Here is a 12402-nt window from a genome sequence, read left to right on the forward strand (position 1 = left end):
TAAATCTCAAGAAATATGGAACTGAAAAAAAACAACAACAAAAGCAAAAACTCGACGTCCTGATGGCTGACTATGATCTAGGCAGAATGTATACTTCGTACACATCACACAAATGCAAATAAATTTCAGAGACTGAAAAGGCAAGTCACCTAACAACAACAGTCTGGAACCAAGGCTCGCGGTGATTAGCCAGTTGGGCCTCTTTTTCATAAACTTAAGAACATCAGTCATATCAACAAACATAACCAATTCAATTAGACTTTCAAGGGGGCATTAGCACTTGGAATTCAGTCATACATTTCAATTTCACGTTTAAAACAGACCTGTGGAGTTCATCATATTGAAATTCTCCTCTGGAACCAAAGCCACGCAGAGGCTATGCGCGATCTGCCATTAAAAGATGCTTTCATTCAATTGTCGTAAACAGAACACCAACATAAACAAAAGAAACAGGACTTACCCATTGTGCTCACTCTGGCGGAAGGACTAGCTAATGACGCCGGGACAGAGGCTTTGAGGGGGCCCGCCCCGCTGTTTATTCTCAGAGCTGGCATATGGGGAGAGGTGGGCGATGTGGGCGATTTGCCATCAGAGGTCTTGGGTTTAGCTGATAGGTTCAGCGGCTGTGCCACTTCATCCTGCAATGATCATTAGAACATGAGCTGTGATAAGGAAAGTCTGATTGAAAATGTCTAGAAAAACATAGGTATAACGCCTGTCATTTCCCATCAAATACTCTACCAATCAGTGATCTTAACATTCGGTTTGAACATTACAGTGTTTGGTTAGCTGTCAACAAAGGTACTTTCAACTACATATTATGAAAAACCTTTTGTATAAGAGAAAGTTCACGTGTACTCAACTATCCAGAAAGCATGTAACTGATGCCACCTGTAAAAAATATTCTTAACAAAGATATTTGTACTATTCACTTTTATTGAGAGACAGTGCATAATTTTCATAAAACTATAATGTAGATTTTTTTTCAACCTGCAAAGAATAGGTATTGAGTCCCAAGCATCTTTGGATCCTGGTGCTTAGACCGAGTACCTAGAACCTCCATGATGAAGGAGTTAAATGGTGTGTACCTCTGATTAGAACTGTTCTCCAAATTAAACACAAAAAAAGAAGAAAACTTTCTTTCTTAAAAAATAATATTTTTTCCTAGGTTTCACAGAAACACTTTAGGGTTTGATCTAAACATGAAAATACACATAAAAAAAATTAGCATTATATTAACATATACTATTTATTTATATGCAACACTGTTCTAAACATTTAGCATTACATTTTTAAATATCCAGATTTTCCTTACAGTGTATTACATGGTGGTATGAAGATCAGAACATGGCCAGCTCAGCATGTAAGGTGACTTCCAGTTGTTCTCTGCTTGAATAGGTCAAGTGTACATAGTTTACACTCTATTTTATACTTTTCCACATCAGCTTTTTTGTAAGTTCAAATATAAAATTTATGGGTATAATTATCACTAAAATGTCCATCACAATCTAAAAGAATCAGATTACCTTAACATTATATTACTATTCTTTCATTGCAAACTAAGAAAGTTATTCCTTTTTTGTGCTCTAAAATTGCAATATGGTGTCATTTGTATTTTACTGTTTATATAATCTCCAATTCTACCTATGTATTACTGTAGAACAAAAATTTGGTTCCCACTTAGCTTCATCTTCATGAGTCAAGAGCATAAAATGTCTACTAGTAATAGGGTAACTTGTTGAAAGTATAACAATTTAGAATCAAATGGTGTGATCTGGTGACATGGAAACATATTAATTAATGTGTACAAAATTTGATATGTATATATTTACCCAAAACATTGAAATAAATCACTTTACAAAAATGGCATGATATGATATTTCAAGTTTATATTTTAAAAGCAATTTACTGTTATTTGATTCCATGGTTAGCGTCACTTAAGAAACTCACTTAAGAAACAGGATAGGGAAAATCATACTTGAACTTTTTTTTCAATTCTGTTTTCTTTTTCAGAGAAAATAACAGTTATTTTAAAACCCATGAGATAATTCAAGTGGCAATCTAGGATCATGTTAGATGCATAAAAAATTATTGACCATGATACCATATTTATATGAATTCATAGAATCTTGGAAGGAAGTATAATAATTCCATGACTGGTTCAATATATAATTTTGAGCGAAATATTTTAAAAACTACAGGGCAAAAATCATTCCCAGATCTTTCAACATTTAGTGAGTGAGTGAGTCAGTCATAATCCTTACACATGATGGCAGATCCCCAGAATACTGTGCCTTTTCCCCCTATACTCCAGTGTGGATGAGAACTTCTCAAAATGTGATCTTTGAACTAGTGCCATCAGTACCACCTGGGAACTTGCTAGAAAGGCAGATTCTCTATTCTAGAAACTCTGGGGATAGGCGCCAGCAACCTATCTTTTAACAAGCATTCCCAGGTGATTCTGATGCACACAACTATTTGAGAGACACTACCTTACATAGTTAAAGGGAGATTATTTAAAAATTTTATTTATGAGGCTTCAAAAGTCTCCAAAAACCTTCCTCAATATAAGGGGGTAACACTAAAAATACATAATGGTATGTTATCAGAACATATTGTAAGCTAATAATACAAAATGACAACATGTATATGCATAAAAGACTAAATGATGCTGAGATTCCATGGGTCATTATGGATTAGAATTCAGATTTTCTGTTATTCAGCCTAAAAATCCTATCATACCAGTTTTATCAACTATTTACTGGGGCTTTCCAGGTGGTGCCAATTGTAAAGAACCCGCCTGTCAAGGCAGGAGACATAAAGAGATGTGGCTTCCATTATGCAATTGTAAATATTGAAGGCGCTTTTCCCCTTATAAAAGTTGTACCTGTTTGCTAGTGTCTGCATGAAACTACTGGCTTTTGTCATGGTAGCCTGAAACCTCTTTTGACAGCATTACAGCTCTTGCAAAAGTTTTGAGGGGATGAAAGCGAAAGTGAAAGTCACTCAGCTCTTTCCAACTCTTTGGGACCCCATGAACAATACAGTCCATAGAATTCTCCAGGCCAGAATACTTCAGTGGGTGACATTTCCCTTCTCCAGGGGATCTTCCCAACCCAGGGATCGAACCCAGGTCTCCCACACTGCAGGCGGATTCTTTACCAGCTGAGCCACAAGGGAAGCCCTTGAGGGGATACTTGGAGAAATTAAAGGTGGCTGTTTCACTTGATTGTGGAGAAAGAAAGGAACATATTCTCAGAGGGTCAACAGAGATCTACGAACACAGGGGAAGCTAAGTCTGAGTGTGTGTACTGGGGAGAAGTGGTGTTCATGAAGATGATGCAGACATGGGTGCTGATGGGGTGAAATGCCATATGCTTAGCTTTAAGCACTAACCATTATAAGCGCACACTAAAAAAACTACCAAAAGCACTGATGACAGCAAGAGACCTACTGGAAATCTTAATATTCTCCTGCATTCAAGGCAGCTCAGATGTCTGAAAGCCAAAAAGTGCAAAGTCCCAAGAACATAATAGAGGTTGACAGCTCCAAAGCTGATAGATATATCATTCAAAATTGCCTCTCCTTCTCCTTCGTTGTATGACCAGGCTAATGGTATATAAGAATCCACAAGCCTGATCCTTATTCTGGTAACTATATAAATAATTTTTGACTCATTGTATGATATTATTTCACAACTTGGATCTTTTAATAATTTACTACTGAGCTACTATACCAAATGCCCATTATTCATGAAGAATACAAAAATTACAGTAGTTTTCTGTTTTCTATTAATTATTTTTTACTTGACTAGATGAAAATTTAAAAACCACAACTATAAAATGGAGGTGGCCTATTTATGATGTGCATTCACATAATTACAAATATGCACCATAAATGCCAAAAGTAAGGCTTTTCTGTTATTTTTCATTTGCGCTATCTTATCATTTAGGAGAAACAGGAAAACATCGCATGATTAACCACTATTCTTAACAAATAAAACATATTTAAAATTATAAATAATTAGTTTACATATAAAATAATGTTAGTTATTTTGAAGGTTAGGAAAGCACTGGAAAAGATGGCATGTATATGAAAGTAAACCATCAGGCAGTGAGGAAAGTAAGTTCCTTTTAATTACTAATACTTGTCCAACTGTTGAATGTGGTTGCCAGTTGAAAGTTTTGGAAATAGCATATTTCATACTTTTATCATTTATACACAAAGTAATAGTCAACAAGAACTATTAGCTATGTTGCTGCTGAATAGCGCTAAACTTGTACATGAAATTATGAGGCAAGCATTTAAGCTTTTAAATGTGTGGCTAAAGTAAGCACGTCTTAACTAACTAAAGGTAGTATGCTACATAGTTATGCAATTCACTATAAATATTTCAAATCATTTACTTAATATTTAATACTGTGAAGTGATTAATAACTTCAGAAAGGAAACGAAGGCTCAGAAAGGTCTAATGAAACCCAGGTTTTTGGACTCAACCTACAATACCCTTTTCATTTACATGACGAATTTAAACTTAAAGAGATGCTGATGAAATATAATTTCTGGAATTCAGCCCTAAACCATATAATTCTATCACATAATAAACCACATAAAGTTCAGTATACATGCAATAAAATGAACTAACACACACATTTGGGACTTTATATATATAGTTTAAAAGTTGAAGCACAAGTTGTTAACTTGTTTTGGTGATTTTTTTAAATGCTTCTCTGTTCACTACACCATATAGCACCAAAACTTTCCCTCAGTAATACTAAAGACTTGTTACATTAGTCTATTCTTCGTGAAAAATACCAAGTGTTCATGCATAATACGGCAGAAAATATAACAATTCATACAATAACGTGCAAGAGAATACTGTTTCGTACATCCAAATACAAGTTTTAGGGACCTATTCATGAGTTTAAATTCCCTGAATAAGGAATTACTAAATCTTAGCTGTCTAGGATAGAATGCAAAACAAGGACAATCCAAAAAACATATAGTTCAGGAATGGCCCACTTACAGCTCTTATGAGTTGTCTGAAAGCAAACATTTCACTTAACATCGCTTGTGGTTACAGTACTAGAGATATTGCAGAGATTCTAATGAATTTGTATCCCAGCCAATGAAAAGCTCCCATACCTATAAATTATAAATTAGATAAAGAAAAGAACTTAACACAAATATATTGCCTTAGATGCACTGAAGAAATATCAATTATGATCATTAATGCAGCGACCATTTCCTCAGAAACTTAACACACACTGTAAAATAACTATATAAAGGTAATATATATTCATTTGGTTTTCAAATCTTAAGTTTATTCCAGGGTCTTCTCTTGTGGCTCAGAGGTAAAAAATCCACCTGCCAATATAGGAGACAAGGGTTCAATCCCTGGTCCAGGAAGATCCCATATGCCATGGAGCAACTAAGCCTGTGCATCAGAGATATTGTGCCTGTGCTCTGGAGCCCACGAGGCACCACTACTGAGCCGGCATGCTGCAACTACGGAAGCCCACATGCCCTAACGCGCATGCTCTGCAGCAAGAGAAGCCGCCACAAGGAGAAGCCTGCGCACTGCAAGTAGAGGGTAGCCTCTGCTCGCCAAAACTACAGAAAAGCCCACACAGCAATGAAGACTGAGCACAGGCAAAAATAAATGAACAAATACAATTGTGAAATGCTTTTAAAAAGTCTATTCTAGAAAAACACATGTTACTATATGACAACTGCATAATATTCATAATTCTGTAATGTGCAAAGACCAAATCTGTTACAGAAATAAAATAATTTATCAAAGAAAAATCATTCTCCAGAATCCTGGAGGGTTATTTCTTTCTCCATACTCCTGAGCCTTCCTTCATGTTTTTGCTAAGGAATTTTAATAGAGAACTAGAGAACAGGGGTACCAGTATCCTGACGAAGTCTACTCCTTTCTTCCTATTTGTACTCTTGTCCTTCACAACATAGATCTCTACCAACATGTGGGAACCTGGACCACAAGATGCACCATTAAGGATGTGCACGTGATTATATTCTCCAGAATGAAAATTTCATCTTTATTTACTTTCTCTTCTCATTATCTAGTTGATGATGTAATTCATGTCATATCACACTTGTCTCCAAATCACTTCCCTAAATATTTAACTAAAGTAGTTACTGAAAATCAAACATTTTTTTGGTAGTTAACAAATTTATAGCATTCTGACGACAAAGAACAAGACCATATACACTTACCTAATCATCCATCCATTGATTCATTATTTATTAAATGGAACTTCAACTATATAGCAATGGGTACTTTATGTTGGGCATTAAAAACTGCACATAACTTGACATCTAGGCATGTTGTTTTGAAGCTTTTACTTTGTGTGTCCAGCAATAAAGATGTAAAGAGGCGTGCTTACTTTTTCTTCAAGCCCTGGGTATAGAAGTATGTGGAACTAAGTCTTACTTAAAATGAATTCTTTAAGGACAGTTTGTCAGTGGATTTAATATGCTGTATAAATGGGGCTGCCCTGGTTTATCTGACCCTAAAGAATACGAGACGTGGTTTGATCCTTGGGTTGGGAAGATCCCCTGAAGAAGGGAATGGCTACCCACACCAGTATTTTTGCCTGGAGAATTCCATGGACAGAGGAGCCTGGTGGGCTACAGTTCATGGAGTCACACAAAATCAGGCATGACTAAGTGACTAGCACTTTCATTTACAAATATACTTTGATTATATATATACTATCAGGCTACCTGCTGTGCACAATTTGAAAATCATTCTCATACCTATCATCAACACTCACGTGAAGGAAGTAGTGGTACTAACATACGGGGAGGAACAGAAGCATTCATGAAACATATTGCAAAATTAATCATGATGCTGCTATTATCCTCTCTGATGAAATAATCACATTAAAATAAGCATGGAAGCTACATGACAGACTGAAATGCATAATGTGCGCTGTGGCCGCACCTCTCTTCCTTAGCTTGTGTTTAGTTCATCTTTTTCTTCTATTTTTATTATTCACTGTAAGAGCCCTCTTTCACCTTTTGTGCCCACATAAGGCATTTTCTCCCTACAGTTTAGTAGAAAAAAGCAGTAAACATTAGAGACGAAAACAAAACAAATATGATATCTCCAAAAAAGACTGGTGTTTCCTGCCTTCTTCCTTCATAGAGAATTTAGATGAGAAATGGTTTACATTTAAGTGTGAGAGAGTCAACTAAATTAATATAATATAAAACTAATTTTAACAATCTTAAAATTATTTTCTTAGCATATGAAGAATTAAGAATCCTAATCAGGTGGCCACTCCAATGCCAAATTTAACTAGTAACTTCCTGGTACCTAAAAATCAAGGCCTCATTTTAGAGAGCATCTTACTTCTTAAGCCCTTTTCATGAACACATCCTTGCTATTGCACTTCCAGACTGCAAGATGCCTTGTTAGCCAGACAGAGAGCGCTCCACGAATTCTCTGATAGGTATGCTTTTGCTGTCTTAATGCTATCATTAGACTTTATTGCCATTTAAATTCAAGTCTTAAGTTATTTAGCTGAAGGTAATATGTTCTAGCTTCTCATTTGGCTTCCTCATTTTGCCATTTTACACTTTTGCTTAATGTGTACCTGCTTCTTTTAAAAGTGGATGCTAGCAGTGTAGTTGGGGGACATTTGCTTCAATGTGGTAATTACGCATTGTGTTTCCATTTATCCTTAATTAATTTAAAGGTATTCAAATCGTATGCATCATAATTTGTTGTTTAAAATGTCCTCTGTTCTTTCCCTGAAAATACTTTAATAGATTTATTTTCCTTGTTTTCTGACTTTATTGATTTAAAGCCTCAAAAGTATAAATTATACCCCAAAATACACCTACACATACATTTGAAAACAAGAGAGGAAAGATTGTGGCTTCTGGAATATTAGTAATGTTTCACTACTTTTTCTAATTAAAAAACTTCTTTGAAATTCCTAAACCAAAAAGATGGCATTCTTTTTACACACAAAGTTTTTCTGTGATAGCTAGCCTCCAAGATATTCTTCTTGTTGTGCAGTCACTAAGTTGTGTTCCACTCTTTGTGACCCCATGGGCGGTAGCATGCCAGGCTCCTCTGTCCTCTACTATCTACCAGAGTTTGCTCAAATTCACGTCCATTGAGTTGGTGATGATATCTTACCATTTCATCCTCTCCCATTCTCTTCTCCTCTTGCTTTCTATCTTTCCCAGCATCAGTGTTTCTTTCAGAGTCTGCTCTTTGAATCAGGTGGCCAAAGTATTGGTGCTTCAGCTTCAGCATCAGTCCTTCCAATGGATATTCAGGCTTGATTTCCTTTAGGATTGACTGGTTTCATCTCCTGGCAGTCCAAGGGACTCTCAAGAGTCTTCTCCAGCATCACAATTCAGAAGCATCAATTCTTTGGTACTCAGCCTTCTTTATGGTCCAACTGTCATATCTGGACAAGACTACTGGAAAAACTATAACTTTGACTATATGGATCTTTATCTGCAAAGTGATGTCTGTCTCTGCTTTTTACTATACTGTCTATGTTTGTCATAGCTTTCCTTCTAAGGAGAAAGCATCCAAGATGGCCCCAAATAATTCTTGCCTCCTGGTATTTATGCTCCTATGTAGTCCCCTCCCACAATGAAGAGGACTGATCTACATAACCAACAGGATATTGCAGAAATGACAGTTTGACTCCTGAGGTCAGGTCATAAAAGACATCACAGCTTCAACCTTCCTCTTTCTTGATTGCTTGCTTTGGGACAGGGTTTCTCAACTTCAGCACTATTGATTTTTGACTGAGTGATTCTTTGTTGTGAATGACTGTATATTGCATAATGTTTAGCAGTATGCTTGGCCTCTACCAGTAGATGTTTCTAGTGCCCCAACCAAAGTTGCAGTGTGACCAAAAACACCTCCATACACTGTCAAACGAGTCTTCAGGGACAAAGTCACCCTTAGGTGGAAGTCAGTGTCATGATGGGAGGATACTTAACCAATGGAGGGACCCACCTGGCAAGGAACTGAGGCCTCCCACCAATAACCAGTACTTAAATGTTGGGCATGTGAGTGAGCCACTTCGGAGTGGACATAACCAGGATAGGTCAAGTTTTCAAGTGACTGTAACCCCAGTGGATATACTAGTACCAGACAAGCTTTCAAATGGCTAACCTCAGTTGACACCTTGGCTTGCAATCACATGAGACTCTTAGCTAGATTGAACCAAGTGAGCTACTCTCAAATTCATGACCCATAGAAACCATCTGAGGTAAGTGTTTATTGTCAAAAGTCACTAAATTTGGGGATATTTTGTGAAGTAGTGTCCATCACCAACTCCCGGAGTTTACTCAAATTCATGTCCATTGAGTCAGTGATGCCATCCAACCAACTCATCTGCTGTAGTCCCCTTCTCCTCCCGCCTTTGATCTTTTCCAGCATCAGGGTCTTTTCCAATGAGTCAGTTCTTTGCATCAGGTGGCCAAAGTATCGGAGTTTCAGCTTCAGCATCAGTCCTTCCAATGAATATTGAGCATTGATTTCCTTTAGGATAGACTGGTTGGATCTCCTTGCATTCCAAGGGACTCTCAAGAGTCTCCTCCAACAACACCACAGTTCAAAACCATCAATTCTTTGGCACTAAGCTGTCTTTATAGTCCAACTCTCACACCCATACATGACTATTGGGAAATCAATAGCTTTGACTAGATGGACCTTTGTTGGCAAATTAATGTCTCTGCTTTTTATATGCTGTCTAGGTTGGTCATAGGTTTCTTCCAAGGAGCAAGTGTCTTTTATTTCATGGCTGCAGTCACCATCTGCAGGGATTTTGGAGCCCCCAAAATAAAGTCTGTCACTGTTTCCATTGTTTCCCCATCTATTTCCCATGAAGTGATGGGACCAGATGCCATGATCTTAATTTTCTGAAGGCTGAGTTTTAAGCCAACTTTTTCACTCTCCTCTTTCACTTTCATCAAGAGGCTCCTTAGTTGTTCTTTGCTTTCTGCCATGAGGGTGGTGTCATCTGCATATCTGAGGTTATTGACATTTCTCCTGGCAACTCTGATTCCAGCTTGTGCTTCATCCATCCCAGCATTTCTCATGACGTACTCTGCATATAAGTTAAGTAAGTAGGGTGACAATATACAGACTTAACATACTCCTTTTCCTATTTGGAACCAGTCTGTTGTTCCATGTCCATTTCTAACTGTTGCTTCCTGACCTGCATACAGGTTTCTCAAGAGGCAGGTCAAGTGGTCTGGTATTCCCATCTCTTTCAGAATTTTCCACAAATTATTGTGATCCACACAGTCAAAGGCTTTGTTATAGTCAATAAAGCAGAAGTAGATGTTTTTCTGTAACTCTCTTGCTTTTTCGATGATCCAATGATCATCATTTAAATTTTAGATTACCTAAATTTTATTTTAGATTAACTTTCTGACTGCTACTTTTTAGCTTCAAAACGTTCTAAAAATAAACTGTAGAAATAGTTTCTGTACATTACTTAGAAGAATGTCATATGGGAAAATCTTTAGCTCACAATACCAAATGAAATAGAAATACCACTCATAGAAATACCACTGAGTAAATTTTTTGAACTATTTGAAAAGAAGAGCAATAGGAGGAATACAAGTGTCAACAACAATATTTGATGAGAACAGTTATAACACAAAAGAGTATAAAATATATGGTGTTTCAGATTTAACCTTGGCTAACCTCGTGTCCCTACACAGTTCCAAGTTCTTATAATAATCGTTAATTCATCCTTTGGTGTTTATTACATAAGGTTGATTGCTATTATTTTTTAAAAATGATTAACAGTTCTTCTACCAAGAGGCTAAAAGAAAGCACAGAGCAATGAGTTGATGTTAACAAGCATACCAGCTCCTCTCTTATTAACCTCTAAATATAAATCTCCAAAAGCTTTTAAAAATGCTGTTAGAGAAATTAAAGGGTTGACCATTCCATGAAAAGGAAGAATTAAATGTTTTCCTGACACCACCTAACCAGCCCTTAAACTAATAACTAGAGAGCATTTGTCACTGTTACATTTCTGTTAGTTCCACTTGGAGATATGTGAAAAAAATGAAGAACTGCAAAGTTATCAAATGATGGCATGGATTCACACACAAAATAGCAGAAGCTCTTAGAGTAATTCAGATTCACACATTAAAATTAACGGAATGGAAGCCATAGCTGATCAAATTCTATTACCACCTCTATGTTGGGAATGGTACTTCAAACCTATACCTGAATTACAAAACCAACCTTTCCACCTGAATCTACAAAAGGATTAAAAAGTAGAGCAGAACAATATAAACAACACCAATACAAATGAGTATAGACTCTTTGTCTCACTGAGGTTGTGTGTGTGTGTGTGTGTGTGTGTGTGTGTGTGTGTGTGTGTGTGTGTTTAGCTGTGTCTGACTCTTTGAAACCCTGTGGACTCTAGCCCGCCAGGCTCCTCTGTCCATGGGATTCTCTAGGCAAGAATACTGGAGTGAGTTGCCATTTCCTTCTCCAGGGGATTTTCCTGACTCCGGGATAGAACCCACGTCTCCTGTCTCTCCAGCACTGCAGGTGAAATCTTCACCACTGAGCCACTGGAGAAGGAGCGGTAAATAATCACATGGAGGCCTGTTATTCAGAGGTGGAAACCCTCATAAAAATGCGAAAAGAATGCGTCGATCTTGAACAAAACAAAATGAAATACTTAGAAGATCCTCAGAGGGCTAAAAAATTCCTTTAAAAATATCTAGACATTCAATCTAGGGACTGAAAAATACCTAAGGACTGAAATTTTTCTAGATCCTGGGAGAAGTTTGGTCTGGTTATAAGCAGATAGATCATCTTTAAACAGCCAACCCAGGAGAAAAAATGAGAAGAAATAGAAGGCACAATCATACATAAGACATTTAATAAGAACTCTAACTAATTAGATCAAAGATCTCATTTCTAATTCCCCCACATGCACGTATGGGTTCTAATGGGCTCAAATCCCCAGCAGTCTGGAGACCTCACTACGACTGACCACTTCATGTTTAATACAGTTAATCAGCATATTAGTGTATTCTGGGAGACTTGAAAGAGGGTCAAATTGTCTAAGGCTCAGAATCTTGGAGATGGACATGCACAAATGTGGGTTTCTGTGTGTATGAGTATGTGTGTGTGTGTGACAGGTTTGAAGATGAAGGAGGCAAAGCAAAGGTTAGGGAAGACTAAGGTAACACCTTGTTATTAGTGACTATAACAATCATACCACTGTGTTTCATTTTATTGTTAGTTGTTTTCCTGAAGTGTTGATGGCAAAATAATCAGATTTTAAGTAGTTTAAGAAGACTTTAGACTTTAAAGGGATCTTTATGGATTAGCTGACTACTCACACTCTTTACAGAACAACT

General features: G+C 36.9%; 1 protein-coding gene across 5 annotated transcripts in view; it reads right to left on the reverse strand.

The window, feature by feature from the left end:
* Positions 1-12402, reverse strand: part of SOX5 (SRY-box transcription factor 5) — a 1090517-nt gene that overhangs the window by 49671 nt on the left and 1028444 nt on the right. For all 5 annotated transcript variants that reach the window (XM_061125136.1, XM_061125135.1, XM_061125134.1 and 2 more), the window contains one exon: positions 461-638. In XM_061125136.1, coding sequence (XP_060981119.1) covers positions 461-638 — 178 coding nt within the window. The remainder of the gene's footprint in view (positions 1-460; positions 639-12402) is intronic.

Source organism: Dama dama, chromosome 22, assembly GCF_033118175.1.
Source record: "Dama dama isolate Ldn47 chromosome 22, ASM3311817v1, whole genome shotgun sequence".
NCBI classification, from domain to species: Eukaryota; Metazoa; Chordata; class Mammalia; order Artiodactyla; family Cervidae; genus Dama; species Dama dama.